The 16,347-nt window shown below is 61.1% G+C and overlaps 1 protein-coding gene across 1 annotated transcript in view; it reads right to left on the bottom strand.

Annotated features, from left to right (window-relative positions):
* Positions 1–16,347, bottom strand: part of ZFHX3 (zinc finger homeobox 3) — a 71,528-nt gene that overhangs the window by 7,351 nt on the left and 47,830 nt on the right. Inside the window, exons 4-8 of the mRNA XM_044427880.1 lie at positions 12,150–12,257; positions 7,434–7,564; positions 7,000–7,200; positions 2,041–2,143; positions 44–1,248 (exon numbers count right to left, since the gene is read on the bottom strand). Of these exons, the coding sequence (XP_044283815.1) occupies positions 44–1,248; positions 2,041–2,143; positions 7,000–7,200; positions 7,434–7,564; positions 12,150–12,257 (1,748 nt within the window). The remainder of the gene's footprint in view (positions 1–43; positions 1,249–2,040; positions 2,144–6,999; positions 7,201–7,433; positions 7,565–12,149; positions 12,258–16,347) is intronic.

Below are 16,347 nucleotides of genomic sequence, written 5' to 3'. Positions count from 1 at the left end.
GAGCTTGGGCCTGGGCCTGGGCCTGGGCCAAGGTGTGTGCTGCCGTCTGCTGCTGCTGCTGCTGCCGGGAGGCTATCATGTCGGCCAGTTTCTTGCGGTTGGCATCCTTTGGCTCCACGGGGCTCGAGCCGGCTGCAGGGGCAGCACCAGTGCTGTGGGGGGTGCTGAGGGGTGGGACATCGCAGGAGACCTGGCTGAGCAGGCTGGGAGCAGGCGCTGTGCTGTCAGGGCCGGCGCTGGTCGTGGCAGAGGCCGCAGCGGTGCTCACGGGGCTGGATGCGGAGGGGCAGCCTGAGGAAAGGCTGCCGCTGCTGCCCCCCGCGGCCTCCAGCTTGGCCGCCCGGGCTTTGGTCTGGTGCAGGACGGAGCGCATGTGGATCTCGAGGGTGGAGCTCTGGCTGTAAGCCACGCTGCAGGTGCCGCACTTGAAGGGCTTGATGTCGGGGCTGCTGGTCGGCTCTGGCTGGCCGGCGGTGGACTCCTGCAGGGCGCGCTTCAGCTTGTGCAGATGGGAGACGGAGTTGTAGTGCACCAGGAGGATGTTCTTCTGTGTGAAGGACTCCTTGCAGACGGTGCACTTGTACGGGCGGGAGGGGTCCAGGAACTTCTCCATGGTGAAGTTGGGGCCCTTGCGGAAGGGGAGAGCACGCTTGGGTTCTGCGCCCGAGTCCTCCTGCACAGACCCGGAGTCACTCCCCACGGGGCTCTGCTTGTCCTCCAGGTCGCTCTCCTCTTCCTTGTCCTCCTCCACAAGGAGGGTGTGGTCTTCGGCCAAGGAAGGGTCCCCCATGGCCAAGAGGTCTCCATTGGCCAGGAGCCCCCCGTAGAGCTGCTGGATGTCGGCCTCGCTCAGCTCCAGGTGGCTCGTCTCCAGGTGCTTCTTGAGGGCTTGAAAGGTGCGGAAGCTGCGCTGGCAAAGGCAGCACATGGTGGCTGCCCGGATGACGTGGTACTGGGAGTGCAGCTGAAGCTTCTCGATGGTTTTGAATGCCAGGCTGCACTGATTGCAGCGGTATTTGTAGACGTGCCGGTCCGAGACGGGCAGCTGGGGCCTCTTCGTATGCACCTCGCTGAAGTGGGCCTGCAGCGCGGTGGAGCTCTTGAACGCCTGGCTGCAGCCCTTCTTCCAGCAGAGAAACCCGCCGTCGTCCCTGGCAGAGGCCTGGTCAGGTGGGGCGGGCTTCAGCTCTCCGCCACGCTCTGGATTCTCAGAAGGGAGCAGGCCTTTGCCCGGGTCCTCTGAGGTCTCTGTGGAAGCGGGGTCAGAGGAAAGAGAGACCATCCGTCACCCGGGGCCGTGTGTCCTGGGCCAGTCAAGGATGCCGCCATCACTACATCCGATGCATTTGGAACTACCGCCAGGACAAAAATCTGGCCAAGAAGTGGCTACCCCCTTCCCTTTTCAAGAAGCAAGGACTCTCTTGTTCATGCTCGCACCCCCCGCTGACATCACACCTCAGCACACGTGTCCCTGGCCGGCTCTTCCCTCCATGCTTCTGAATCTCTGGGCCAACCTTCTGGCTCTGCATCAACCACCCTTTCTAAGGATGGATTCAGAGCAGGCAAAATACTGAAGGTTGTGAGCAACTGATTGCTACTCAGTTGCAAGGAGAGAGGGAGGCAGCAAGCAGCAGAGGAGGGCTGTGGCGGGCAGAACACGGCACTGCAGGCCCCTCCGTCGTACGGAGGGCAAACGCATCCCGGGCCGGTTGAGGAAGCAAGGACACATGCAGCCCCCGCCCCGCGCCCCCTGGAGACAATGGGGGACCTCACCACGTCACAGGCTGGAAAATCTGCTTCACAGCCCAGGACAAGGGTGGGGCCACCCGGCCCGGGCCACCCCAGGCAGTTGTGGGGCCAAATAAGCCCCACCTGCAGGAACCCTCAAGGCAAGCACAGGCCCGGGCCACGTTCTGGGGCCCCTCATGCCCCTCCCCGAACCCCAAGGGGCTGTTCAGAATAGCTCAAACTTGCCGCAAGCCCCTTTTAGACTGCGGGGTGTCCCGGAAGCTGAAGGAAGTCTGCTTTAAAGAGACTGACCAGGCTGCTTGGCTGGTGGGTCAGTGCTGGCATTCCCATCTCGGTCTGGTGTCGCAGCGGGGATGAACATGCTGCTCGGCATCATCACCTCTGGTGTGGTCACCTGTGCGTGCCGGAAGAGAAGAGGGAGGGGGACAGCGGGGCCCTTAAAGCCGGCAGCCAGGCAGCAGGTGCCCCAGCACGGGCACAGCGCCGGGGGACCGCCCTCAGCCCCTGCAGGCTGGAACGCGTCTGTGGCTGTGCTGGCACGGCCGAGGGCCCCCCTCAAAAGCAAGCGCCACTCCCCGTCTACTTCCGCCCACAGCGCCTGGCCGGCTCGGTCCGGGCACTGGTGGGCCCGTGCAGGGAAAGCCCAGCAGTCCCTCTGCTGCCCTGCACCCCGGAGGGCTCGACCCAGCCCGGAGCCAGGAAGGGCTGCAGCACGGTTCCCGCAGCGCCTGAGGCCAGAACGGAGGGGCCACAAAGGGGAGAGCGGGCGAGGGAGGGGGCTGAGTGGGGAGAGAAGCAGCAGGGGCAGCCCCCTTTGCTGCCGCTCCCTCCGCCGCACCCCACAGCTGGGTTCCCCGAACAGGCAGTCTGGAGAGCAAGGGACAAAGCTCGATATCGAGGAGGCACCGGGGCAGCCCTCACCTCCACCACTGCGGCAAGGAAGCAGGTGAATCGAGCAGGCGCTCCCGAGGCACGCAAGGGCTACCCAACCTGTGGCCAGGCTTGCAGTGAGCTGAAGCGGCGGCAGCAGCAGCCAGTTTGCTGCGAGTGGAAGCTTTCCTTAGGGTGATAAAGCAGTGGACAAAGGAAGCCCGGCGCCTCACGCCTGTCCCGCCTCCATCATGTCCAAAGCTGTGTGGGTGGTTCTGGGGAGCCCCACATCCAAGAGGTCACTGTGGAGCTAGGAGCAGGTAGCTCCAGCAGTCAAGGAATTCAGGGCACCTTCTCCAAGAGGAAAGGCCCAGACTCATCTCTGCCCAGGAACGTCTTCGCTTAGTGGGGGAGAGACGAGTGACTGGCGGGTCAAACGACACACGGTGTCAAGCGGCCTTTCCCCTACGTGTGAGGCATCAGTGTCATCCGCCACAACTGGCAGGCAACACAGGCTGAGAACTGACGACCAAAACCTTTCTGCTTGCGTCCCACACTTGTCTGAGGCAACTCAGGACGCTGAGACCACTCTGTGAGAAGCTGGCGACAGGCAGGCCCCGCAGAAGCCCTGCCCGGTCTCCCAGGCCCCCCGCGCCCCCCGCCCTGCTGCCAGAGGCCCGCTTGGCCATGCCTCTGGACAGCGGCTGTCCAGAAGCATGGGGCAGCTGCCAATCCTGCTGCTCATGGCTTTCTGCCCAAGGGCGGTGGCCCCGCAGGAACCCACTTTCTGCTGCTGGCTCCTCTAAGCTTCCTCGGCTAAGCACCCCGCCCAGCGAGCCCAGGTGGGCCCCGCCGACCACAAAGGACGCGTCACCGTCCTCCACGGGAGGCCCGTGGTCCCCAGCGCCCACCAGGCCGTTTGCAGGGGCCGAGCTTCGCCACAGCGGTGGAAGGACGAGGCCGCCTCGTGCCAGAGCCTTGCGCCAGGAGGGCTGTCGGGGAGCGGAGGGGCTCGCCATGCACAGGCCACTCGGAGGGTGCCTCTGGGGGGAGGGGACCCGGAGCTCCCAAGCCACGGGCCTCCCGCCTGCTTCCGTGGCAGCCTCGCCCCCACATGGGGTGGCCTCCGGGCTGCAGAGATGAAGGGAGTGGGGAGCAGGCGGAAGGACCAATGGACTGCGGGAGGAAATACAGGCCCCGCTTGCCCACATCAGCCGGTCAAGCACTTTCTCTGCCTCTGCAAAAATAATTCAGGAGGAAGTTCTAAAAAGGATCCCGCGGAGCAGACAAAGGATAATATTTTCTAACCTCTGAATTGCACATTATTACTGCAAAGCATGGTCTTCTCTCAGAGCGGTGGGAAAGTGGCCACCCCCACTAACGGAGAGGCAGTACGACAGATCTGTAATTGTTTTCATACACTTTAATTAGAAAAACTCAGATGGCTACGAATAATAATGGAAAGAGAGGCTTTTGCACTTGAAAGGTTGAAGTCAATCAAGTGTGAATGACGGCAAAACCAAAAGGGGGGGAGAGAGACCAACTCATCAGGCGTCTGTTGTCTTGCCACGTCTTTAATCATAATTCCTGATTGGGATTCAAGAAGGCAGTAAGCAGCGATTCGTTGTCTGCCTTCACCTTCCGTCAATTAACTCTCCCTGAAATATAATCATCAACTTCACGTGCTTCTCTGCATCTCAATCTGCCGCTGCCGCTGCTGCAGCCAGTCAGCCGCCCGCCCGCCACCGAGCCCTTCCACGGGCGCCTCGCCCTTCCCTGCTCCTTGCTGGCACCTCCGTCCAGCCGGCGGGGGGTGGGGGCCATGGCAGCGCCCGGCGTCCTCCAGTTCCTTCCAGGCAGAGTTGCCAGCAGGAGCAGCCGGGAGGGAGGGCTGTGGGTCCCCCTGCAGAGCAGGGGGCGCCCCGGCTCTTTGCTCTCCCTGACATCGAGGGCTTTGCGGGGGGGGTGGCACAGGGCAAGCTGCTGGGGTGGCTGCACGCAAGCGCCTCAACTCCCGCCTGCGCCCTGCGCATGGCCGCCTCGTCCTCTGCACCCCCCTTGATGGGGCTGTGGAGTCACTGCAAGGGGCAGGCGCACCAATTGGAAGACCTGTGAGCCCAGCACTGTCCGGGAGCATCCCGACCACATGATTCCATCACCGCTGAACGGAGCTCGCGGCCCTCCCTGCGTCTGAGGCCCGGAGGGCGGTTTTCACTTCAGCTGCAAAACTCAGGGCAGGTGGGGCGTCAACGTGCAGGTAAACAAGCAGGAGGCAGGAATCCGGGCCAAGCTATCTGGGCCTACAAGAGATTGGCCAGGAGACCAACCAGCCTTGCACTGGCTGATCCTCTTCCAGCAGAGTCCCAAGCCAGCTCCCATTGCAGAGCTGCCCCACAGCTGCCAGGTGCCCCTGCCCCCCGGAAAAGCATTCCTACCCGCACACACCCTCCTCACGCCAGGCCTTCCTAAGGCAGGCTTAGACTGGAGCCTAACAGGTCCAGAGTGAAATCCCCAGCAAGAGCCTGAGGAGACACATTAGCATCTCCCCTGTCCACACCATGGGGGGAGTGGGAGCCTGGGAGGATGAGGTTCCAGAGCCAGACAAAGGAGGCAATTTCCATGACAAAGCATGAGCAGAGCAAGAGAGGCAGCCAGCAGCAGCAGGCAGCAGCGAGGAGCAGAGCGAGCTGGAGAGAAAAGCTTCATTAGGCTCAGAGGCAGAGCGATGGCGCTATCCCAAGGTCACTTCTAATTTAGACCACCTAATTGGCAAACATGGCTCCAAATGGCCATCATCTCACAGGGCTCAGAATTAATGAAGGCCGATTATTTTCATTACCTTCATCTGAGATGGGGAATGAAATGGGGGGAGGCGAGGTGAGGGAGAGGGGAGGAGGCTGAATGACAGAGGGGGGAGGGGAGCGCAAGTGAGGTGGGCACCAGCGCCGTCCCCAGGCAGGGAGACAAGGGGACGCAAAGGGGTGGCCGAAGCCGAGCCAGCGGCCAGCGACGGGGTGGGGGCTCAGCGGCGCAAGGCGCCTGGCCCAGCCGAGGGCTGCGCGGGTGGCCACACAGCCCTCGTCCACCGGCCCTGAGAAGGCAGCAGCTGCTGGGCACAGGCCGCGCCCCTGCAGCAAGGAGCTAGGAGAGTGCCCGGCCAGGGCCAGGCCCCGCTGCTCCCAGCAGCACTCCTGCGAGGGGGGGGGGGTCCAGCTATTGTTGGCTGATCAGAGAGGAGGGGGCAGGGAGGCAGAGCGGGATGTGCGTCGTTATGGCAACAGCAGCATGGAGCACTGCGCCGCTGCAGGGCTGCTGGGCGTGGGAGCTGCCGCCTCTTCCTCCTGCCCCATCCCAGCGTAAGCGGCAGCCCAGAAGGCAGGCGCCCGGGGCCCCAGGCAGAGCCGGCCCCGGCCCCCGGCCTCTCCCGGCCTCCCTGGCAGGCTGGCCTCAGCAGAGCTGCGAAGGAAGCCGCCGGTCGGCCTCACGAGCAGCTTTCCGGCACCCACGAGGGGAGCTTCGGGAGCAGCCTTGGAGGCAAACTCAGTGGGGGGGGGGGGATGGGCCGGGAAGCCCCGCAAGGGGGCGGGGGGGCGCCCCCGCCCAAAGGGGGAAAGGGCGGGGCGGGAGGCTGGGGGGGGGGGGGAGGGGGGGGGGCAGGACAGAGGGGGTCCTCGGAAGCCCGGCAAATGGTCAAGTGATGGGATGCCTGGAGCGGGGCCAGAGGGGGTGCAGCGTGGCTTGGCAACAGCCTGCCTGCAGGCGCATTCGCCAAATCAAAAGAAGGCTCCCCCACCCCCCCCGATTATGCATTTTCAGGCCGTGGGGTTCACCGCCTCGAGACGTGGCAGCCACCCGTGCAAGACGCACGCCTCCAAAGCGGGGAGACGAAGGCATGGAGGAGACGACGACCCTTTTTAGGCAGCAGCATGAAATGGATCCTCCCTGTTGAGGTCGCCTGTGTCTGGAAGGCCGCCTCGGGGGCCGCGGGCGGCAGCGGAGCCCTCAGCTCGGGGCAAGCCTGCAAGGAGAGGCCTCGCCAGGGCCGGGGCCTGTGCTGCACTCCAGCCGTCCTCCTGGTTTCTGGCCCACGACTGGCTTGCCCACCTGCACTGGCTTCCCCTTTTTCCGATCCAGCTCCTCGTGCTGCCCCAGTCGGCTTTGGCCGTGGGCCCCTCGCCGCCCCTGTGCGGTCTGCTGGTGGCAGGCGGTGGGCGAGGCAGTCCGGAGCGGGCCTGCTTGCTCCCCCCGTGCCAGCGCAAGGAGTCGCCGTGCCAGGCAGTGTCCCCGGGCACACTGGCCACTGCGGAGAGCCGAGCACAGACGGCCGTCGGAGCGCCGGGGCAGCTCCTTCCTCCGCTCTGGTGTGCTTTGGAGACTCACCGTCAAGATGAGCTTCTCCACGCAGTCGGGAGACACACTGTGGAGGTGCGTGAGGTGCAGCTGCAGGTGGATCTTGTTGCTGAGCATGTCTTGGCAGAGCGGGCACCGGAGCAGGGGCTGGACCGAGTGCTGGGTCATGGCGTGGACCCGCAGCCTGTTCACGTCTGTGTTGCTGTACTTGCAGTACGGGCACTGGTACATCTAGCGAGCAGAGGACGACAAGAGGCTTTGGTGGCGCGGCAGTCCCGGTGCAGCCCCCGGCCCTGCGGCACCCGAGGCGGCTCACCTCGGAGCCTGCCGTGCTCGTCTCCCTGGGGCCACGGGTGCCCCATGCCACCGGGTGGCGCGCTGCCTGCAAGGCCCACGAGGGCAGAGAGGCAGGCTGGACGTGGCCAGGGCTCTCCCGAGCACGCGCCGGCCACCCGGTGCCTCACCTGCTCCACCTTCGTCTCATCTGAGGTTTTTGGCCATTTGGTGACAGGCGACTCTGAGCTTCTCGGGAAGGAAATCCGTTTCGAGGCAGACAGGGACTCAGAGGGCTCTTTCTCAGGCTGGGTGGCTTGTGCTGCAAAACAAGGAGGGAAAGATCCAGCTGCGTGAGCATGTGATGCCATCCACTCTGGAAGGGCTGTGTGAAAGACAGACAAATGCAGCCACGCAGGAGCAGCGGGATCTGATTCTGAACGCCCTCAGGTCACGCACGCACCGGTGGCCCCCACATGCTGCGCCACCTTTCCTGGGCTGCCACGACACCACCCGGGTGTGCGCAAGTGCTTGTATGGCACCGCCGCCATGGAGCGGAAGGGGGCACCAGTGCTGGGCCGGCAGCCCGCGGGAGCCGTAAGCCAGCTTGCGGTGGAGCCGCTGCCGGAGGCCGAGCACAGAAGGCGACCGCGAAAGCCCCAGCACACGCTGGCCGGTGCCCGCCCCCCACAGTGCTGCCGCGATCGGAGCCACCCCATGCCCCACACCATGGAGGAGGGAGGTTTCATTCTGCGAAAGAAAAGCGTAGAAAATGCAGCGCCACCGGCCCTGCCACCCAAATGTGCCTTGGCTCCAGACACTGGTTCTCCCTTGCGCCCCAGCGCCCAGCCTCCGGCAAGCGAGTGTGTACTTCGCGTGCGGCGAAGCCCCGAGGGGTGAACTGCTTCCGACGGCTCTGAGAAGACCTGTCAGTTCCGGGATAACACAAGCATCCCGGCCAGGATTCTTTGGAAATTCCTCCAGCGAAGGAGCACGGGAGGGAGATCTGCCTGAGCTGCCCCACTGCGTCCATTCCCAATTCGATCCAGGGCAGCAAGGAAGGCTGCTGTGGGGAGGCTGGAGCTGTGGGCCACTGCTCCCCACGCGGGACGGTCACGTGGACCCAGCTCGCATGGCATCTGCCCCGTCCCGATTTAGGGGTGGGGATGCAGCTTCTCGCTAGATGCTACAAGGATGACCTAGGCCCCCGGGAACACGAGGAAGGCAGAACAGCAGCAGGGAATCTTCCAGGAAGCTCGCGTTCTTCCCAGAATGCCCACCTCGTGACCTTTGAACTCTGCCCCCCGGAGCACATAAATGTGCAAGGCATCTATTATTTAAAAACTACAAGGACAAGCATATTATGCGCAGCCCGCAAACGCACACATTCAGAACAGTACTTTAATCTGTCTCGAATCGACTTCAAACCCATTTCACCCTTAATGGGAGTTATTCATTTTCACTTGAAAGGTAATATATGACAGCTGGATATTTAGCATGATGGATTGGCTGCCGATTAACTAGGCGGTTTAACGCTCCCAGCTTGTTCTCGCCCATCATTCCCTTCCACTCACCCCCCTGAAAGATGCAAGGAGGTGGAGGGGTTGTTAAAAATATAACAAAGAGGGGCCCTGGATATGATGGCCGAGGAAGAAGACAACTGGGGCCTAAGGACGAGCAAGGCACAGCGGGGCGGGGGGGGGCACGTCCTTTCCTGGGGTCCACGCGAAGCCTTGGTGACAGCGCCGCCGAGAAACAGACGGCTTTCTGTGAGGGGGCAACTGAAGGATGGGTGAAGCAGCCCCACCTGTGTGGGCAGCCAGAGGGGCAGCGGGGCTGTTTGGAGGAGGAGAGAGTCAGTGGAGGGCAGGGAGCTGCAGGAGAGGGACCTGCAGGCAAGGGTGCGCCCGGCCGAGCAGCGGAAAAACAGGCAGGCCTGGGGGTTGTGCCAGACCTGCAAGCAGGCCGGAGGAGGGCTGCTGTGCAGCTGGACGGACAGGGGACCCATTCTGGCTTCAGGGGGCTTCAGCTACAGGCAGTACAGAGGTGCAATTAACAGTGAGAATTGTAGTCATTAGAGCGGTGAGAGAAGATGGGTGGACTGAGACTGCAGAAAGCCAAAGAGGACACCACTTGGTTTGGCCAAGGAGGCAGTAGGCATAGGAAGAAGCGCCACGTTGCCGTGCCATCGAGGGAGCAGCGATATGGCTCGGCAACGGGCTGTCCGTGGGGAACGAAGGGGACGGCAAGGGGCGGAGGAGGAGGAGGAGGCCTGCGGGGAGCCTCGCAGCCAGCGTGTCCCGCGTGAGGGGCAGCAGCCGCGTGTCCGGGCAGACCTGACCGGCAGGCCGCTGAGAGGGGCGGGTCGCACACTGGCAGCGGCAGCGAGCAGCTGCCCCCAATGCTGGGCTGGCCCTGTAAGCCGCGTGCTGGCTGAGGGGCACCGGGGGCTGGAGACCGGCGGGAGGCCCACGGGAGGGAGCGCTCGCCCCAGGGAGGCTCCGGAGCGTCATTCAGATGGGGGCAGCCAGGCAGAGGCTGAATCCGGCGATCTGGGGCATGCGAGAGTCGCGCATGGGAGGTGACCGAGGGCTTCTCCCCGCATGGGGCTGTGCCCTGTCCAGGCAGCTTCCACGACTGGGCAGCAGGGACAGGAGAACCTTCACCATCATCTGCCTCCTTCCCGGGGCTCCCCGTCCAAAGACTTCACATCAGCCTCTGGGGACCAGAGTGCAACCAGTGCAGCCGAAAGAGGGGGTTGCACAGGCCTCCCTCAGACTTGCAGAAATGCAGTGAAATACTCCAAAAATTTCATGAGTTGTTGGCTTGGTCCTTCGTACCATTTGCCTCAATAGGAGACAAGGGCTGAACCTTCCCTACAAGAGGGGCTGCGACAGCAGACGGTTTTCTGCCCAGGCATTTCCAGGGGTCTCAGCCTCCCTCTCTGCTGCCTGTGTGCTAGGAGAAGCGGCACGGAGGTGCCGCTCCGGCAGCCCAGCATCCGATGGGGAGGGCTGACCCGCCGGACCCAAGACTGCCCCCCTCGCCCTCCCCAGCCATCAGCTCCTCTGACTCAGGCACTGCCGACAGCCCCTTCATCTAAACTTCCATCCACAAACCCAGAAGCATAATGGAGAAGCCAATTAAATGATTATTAATTCATGCTGCTTTCCGTAAGCCAAGGGTCTCGAGCTCTTAGCATTCCGAAAGCCAGCTTGCCATGGGCCCCAGAAATTTACAGCAGGACTCCCCATCGCTGGTCTGCCCCCAGCCACAGGTGCCCCACTCTGTAGCATCCCAGGGGGCCTGGGGGAAAGGGGGCACTGCCGAGCACACCCCGTTCCAGGGGGAACTGGGGCAGGGAAAGGGGGCAGGCGGTGGGCCGTGCTGCCTCCCCCGCGGAGGCCTGAGCGGGACATGCGGGGACTGAGCCTCGCCGCAGCCACTGCCGCCCTCAGAACCTCAGAAGCCGAGGGACCCAGAGGAGCACGTGGGTGGAGACCCGGTCCAAAGAACACACCGAGTAGACCCAGCCTGAGCATGCATCCGGCGGGGGGATCGCGCTGGACATGGTACTCCGAGCTGCTCCGTAGAGAAAGGTGGGCAAGGAAGCACAGCCATCGCTCCGGAAGAGCAGAAACACTCGCATTCCGACTAAGACTGGCAAGCTGAGAAAATGGGCAAAGATTTCAAATCCACAAAGGGTCACACCAGGCAAGGTCCGCTCAGAACCTGCCAAGGGAACGGGCCAGAACTTGTCAGGGGAGAGGGGAGCTGCAAGGAGTACGGCTGAGGAATCAGGAAGGAGGACGTGGCCAGCGGAGGGGGGCCCTCCTCAAGGAAGGGGGGCCCTGCCCCACCCTCCAAGCATCCAAGCAGGTGCCGGACCGGCCCCCGTGAAGCAAGGCCAGCGTGCGCCTGCAGGGCGAGTGTGTCTCGTTGCCACAGGAGTGGACGAGAGACACCCTTGCCTGGGTTCCGACACAGTCTGTGCCACATCTGACGCAGCGCCCTGCTCAGACAGGCCCCTGGGGGACGCCGCGGGCCGGGGGTGCCCAGAAGCCCCAGCCACCCTCTCCAGCACCAGAGGCAGGGTGGCACCTGGCTTCTTGGAGAAGGAGGTGAGGCGGGCCGGGCCCGGTCCTTCCTGGGCTGCTGGCACACGCCTTGCAGGTGGAATATCCCTTAAATGAGGCAAAGGGTGGAAAGGGGGTTCTTCCAGGCGACAGGAATTCATGGAGGGGAAGCCTGTCAGTAGCTCCAGGCCACGACGGCTAGACCTGCCCTCCAGGCAGGCACAGGGCCAGTCGGCCGCAGCCTTCCCAGGGTCCAGCCAGGACCCTTCCCAAAGCCCACTGCGGTGGGCGGCAGACTGCGGTGGTGCTCCGGCCCGGGTGCGGATGTCGACTGGCAGGAGGCTGGTTCGCCACTGCGGCTCAGAACAGAGGATGGGAGGGGCCTCTGGCCTGGTCCGTCCCCAGGCCTCACCTTCACCCTCACCTGCACCTCCCCAGTCATGCAGCCCCACTTGCTCTTCTCTGGAGCGGCTCAGAGTTGCTCCTATTTCCTCTGGTTGCTCAGTGGGTAGAATGTCTGCCTGAACCGCTGTGCAAACGCTCCTGTCAGAGCACCCATTCCCCAGAGCCTTTCATCTTCAAAGCCACCTATCTCTCTCTTTACTCAGAATTCAAGTTCACTTGCATGCTACTTATTACCCAACAAAAATTTGCATTCCTAGTCTCAGAAATGAGACTCATCAGCCTCATTTTTACTAGCAGAGTAGAGAGAGAGTGCGGAAGGCCCACTTGGAAAAAACTCAGCAAAACAGGTAAGTGGAGCAGGGTGGGTGGGAGTGCGGGGGGCGGGGTCCAAGCCTCCTGACAACCAAGGGCTCCCCAGCCACTCACCTTTCCATTTGACGTGGTCCTTGTCAGTGGCACTCTCCGGATCTTTTGCAGGCTCCTCTGGATCAGCGGCTGCCTCACTGGGTCCTTCTGCATCTTCAATTAGCTCCTCTGAAATGCAAGAGGGAAGAGGTAAAGTTAAGCAAATTTAACCTTGCAAAATTTCTTCCCAAGGTTTACTCTAATATGCACATCTTGCGAGGGATCCGGGACCATTTCCCAGGCTCTCAGGAATCCTCAGTGAGCCCACAAGATAACCCACGTGGTCTCCCACATGCTAGCACAGGCCAGGCCGCCGAAAGGGGATCCAGACAAACCTGGCCGCAAAATGTGTAACAAGCAGCTGCCACGACTTTGTATGGATCAAACACTTAGACCAGCAGTTCAGGAACTGCATTTGTTTCCCTAAAATCTGTTTTCCTGCATGATCTACCAATGCCCTGAGCAATCCTTACTGTCACCTTAAAAATCCAAGCCCTGAAAGAAGGCCATACGGCGCTCAGGCTCAGACTTCTGTGATTTACCACCAGAAAAGGGAGTAGAACTTGCCACAACAGTGGCTGGGTCACCAGCGGTACTTCTAGAGAATCCTGCCTGGCTGAAACCAGCATACAGACATGTCCGGAAAGAGCCCCAATTCAACCAGGAGATTTGGTGGCACAGTGGATCCAAGCCACCAAAAGTTGGGCAGATCAGACCAAAAACAGGAGACAAAGGATTCACTTTAATAAAATAATGTGTACATTCCAAAGCAGCCAGGGACTGTCCATCAGGAAGCATCTATATGGTGAAGTGCAGCTGAAGGAAGGATGGGACAGAAACAAACAGCAGTCGGACGGAATCCACGGCGGCAACAGGCCTGCCACCTCTCCTGTGCAGCCGGGGTCGTGCTAGAGATGTGAAGGTCTGGAAGCAAGGGAGGACATTTGGAGAAACTCGCTGTTTTCTGAGCAGCTTTTTTTGACCTCCAAAAAATCCAGGGTTCCCCCTTTTAATGTTGCCATCTTTTTCTCCTTCACAAGTCTAGACCTTTCCAAAAGTGAAAAGGGAAGGTGACAGCCTGACTTCAACTGCTGTAAAGCAATCTGAAGAAAACGTCAGTAAATCAAACCACAAGCAACTAAGAGCAAACAGTTCTGGACTGGATCACCTATTGGGCTGTTCAGCCAACCAGAGAAGTTGCGTCGGCCGGATGGGTGCCGCGCAAACCCTTCAGCCTTCCGCCTGGTTTCGACTGGTGCTTTGCCGTGTTGCCATGTAGTGCTCCAGCTTTATCATCAGCTCTCAGACCTGCCTGGTCCAAATGTTCTGCTCTCTGGCCCTGGAAACAGCCATGCCTTTCCCTCTGCCACAGGTGCGGCATCAGCAACCTTCCTGGCAGAGCTTTTCACTGGCTTGTGCCGGGCCTGGGGCAGGCTGCCTTACCCTGGCACAACGGCTTCGGCAGTCGGCATCAGAACAAGCAGGCCTGTTTCTCCATCACCAAGAGCAAGGGCGGCACTGCCCAGCTCGACACATCAGCCTGCGCCTTGAGGTCTCCTTGGGGCCACACCGGGGTGCACATCCCCCTCCCAGCGCGCCAAGAGGCACCTCTGCTTTCCTGCCTCTCCTTCTGTGCTGGCAGCGCTGGCCGTGATACGCGGCATCTTCTGACAAGCACCCCTGGGATGCTGAGCATTCAAAGCAGGCTCGTGCGCATGGAAAGCACTTTGCCAGCACATAGCGAAGAATTCTCCTGCAGGAAGCCTCACGGCTTTGGAACGAGGCACCTACTGGGGCTTTCGTCCCGTCCTTTCTCCACAGCAGCATCTATAATCTGCTCCCTTGATCCTCCCAACAGCCCTTTGGGGCAGGTCAGGCTGAGCGGTGCCAGCTGGGCCCAGGTCACCCCACAACCCTTGCATCTGGGCGGGGACCTGTCTCGGAACCCTGCCCGCTGGCCTGTGGCTTGCTGCCCGAGGAGCGTCTGCCAGGCCCGTCCGCCCTTGGCATTTCTACAGACTTTTGGACACCCAAGGGGTCCAGCGCAGAAGCGGCTCTCTGGCTGCTGCTGTGACTGTGGACGGTGGCAGAGAAGGGCAGAAGCTGTGCTAGTGGGTAAAAATTACAGGGAGGCAGATCTCAGCTTCACATGAGGAGAAATTTAGTGGAGCGTGGGTTGGACTCAAAGACCGCGAAGGTCCCTTCCAAGTCTGCAAAATAAACCCCTTCCTCCCCTCTCTGAGTGTAGGCCCACAGCCCAGAGCAGCCTCTTCACAAGAGAACTGCTGGCAGGCAGGCAGGCAGGCAGGCAGTTCTCCAGCAAACGGCCGGCCGGGAAGCTGCAGCCGAGCACACCACTTCGAGCATCTCTCCTCTGCCTCACCCCCCTGCGAAGGGCAACCCCTCGCTCTCCAGGGCAGATGCCACCACGGAGCCTCTTCCGGCCAGCTGGCAGCAGGCGCCTGCAGTCCTAGCAGCTGCCTAGAGGTGGCACTCTCTACATGGCAAGCCAAGAGCCACTGGCCACGGCTTGACTGTCTGGGCTCCTCTCCGAAGCATGTGGAAATAATATAAGTCTTCCAGCAAACTGTCTGGTTCAGAGGAAATAAAATAGGACATTCATAAGCAGTTACACCATCTGTCTTTATACCATCATCATCAACAACAGGGGGGAAGAGAGCTCTTTAAAATGGATGAAAGCCCAGACTGACAGTAACCAGGAAAATGTGAGCTATGAATACCAATAATGGTAGAAAAATTATTAAAAAACAGGGAGAGACACTGCAAATTTCTCAGAGACAGTTCTGCGGGGCAGCCATACAAGGAGATGCCATCTCCGAGGAGTCTGGCCAGTGAATGGACGGAGCATGCGGGCAAGGCAGTGGCTGCAGGACCCGGGGAGAGGCCACTCATCCCTTAGGGGATGTGGGGCAGCTCACATTGGCCTTGGCTGCTCCAGAAACCTTTTTCGGAGGGCTCCCCAGCAGGCTGACACAGTTGTGGCACTGTGGAGACACGCAACCAAACTGCATGGACCCTGAAGGTCCCTGGAGCAGAGGGCCAAAGCTTTTGCGAAGGGCGCTGGATGCTACTCAGGAGCTGCAAAGCTGCCTGCATCTGTTCCGGGGCCTGAGCATCGAGTGCGGCCCGCAGAGCTACGGAGAGGAGGCTGAGGCGGCCCTGCTCTCCAGTCGCTACCGAGCCCGAGCCCAGAAGAGAGGACGATGGGGCCCACAGTGGCCACCTGAGATGCCTGCCAATTACCTGCCCCCAAACCATTCCTCATCTATGGAACGGGGGCAGAAATCTAAGGAACTGTGTGCTGATCCAGCACAAGGCTGCCATGCAGAAGAGGCCTGGAAGCATTCTGCCCCAGAAATCGTAACACTGCAGACCGACACTCGTGATGCAGGGCCAGGGCTGCTCTAAGCCTCGCAGTGCGAGGATGCCAAGTGCCGCCCCCCAGGCCAAGACCAGCGGCCCCAGAGCATCCGCCCCGGCACCCTCCTGACAGCCACCCCAAAGGCAGCGCATGGCGATTCCGCCATTCCCACCCGGAGGAAGAGAGTCCCCCTGGCATCCCCTGCCCACAGCAGACGGAGAGCCCCGATCCAAATGCTGCTAGGAAGGCTTGCAGGGAGGAAGCGGACCTGAAAGGAGGTGGGAAGTACAGCCCGCCTGCCCCCTCCCCCTCCCCGATCCAGGAGACTCAAGAGTGGAGAAACATTAGCTGTCACGAACCACAATCAAATCAGGTTTGAAATATTTAGCAGTGGCTTGGAAAATACGATGGTGCAGCTCTGACAGGCGAGATGGGCACAGACACCCATTTTCCATTATAATGGAAATATCCAGCCTGTTCTGAATATGTATAACCCAGAAAAATGTATTGATTTTTCATTCGACATTAAAAAAAAATTGAAATACCCTGCAGCTGTCAAAAGCCTTTTGTTAAAAGCTCATCTTCCTGGAATGAGGTTTACCAGAAACAAGTTTTAATTGTACATAGGCTGCTTCTTTGAAACACAAACGCTCCCCCACCCCCAGCTAGCCAGAAATGCCCCTGCTGCGTCTGCCTCTGCCCCTCCCACCAAGAGGCTATTTTTTCCAAAGGGCAGCTAGGAAATTAGCCGGCTGCTTCCCCAGGAGAGGAAGCCGAAGTGCCTCTGAGCAACCTGGCTGGTGCTGAGCACGGAGAAGGCAGCCCTGTCTCACCGGG

This window comes from Varanus komodoensis, unplaced genomic scaffold (assembly GCF_004798865.1).
Source record: "Varanus komodoensis strain SLA01 unplaced genomic scaffold, ASM479886v1 scaffold19, whole genome shotgun sequence".
NCBI lineage: Eukaryota > Metazoa > Chordata > Lepidosauria > Squamata > Varanidae > Varanus > Varanus komodoensis.
Note: the sequence above shows the minus strand (reverse complement) of the source record. Positions and strands in the feature narration are given on the sequence as shown.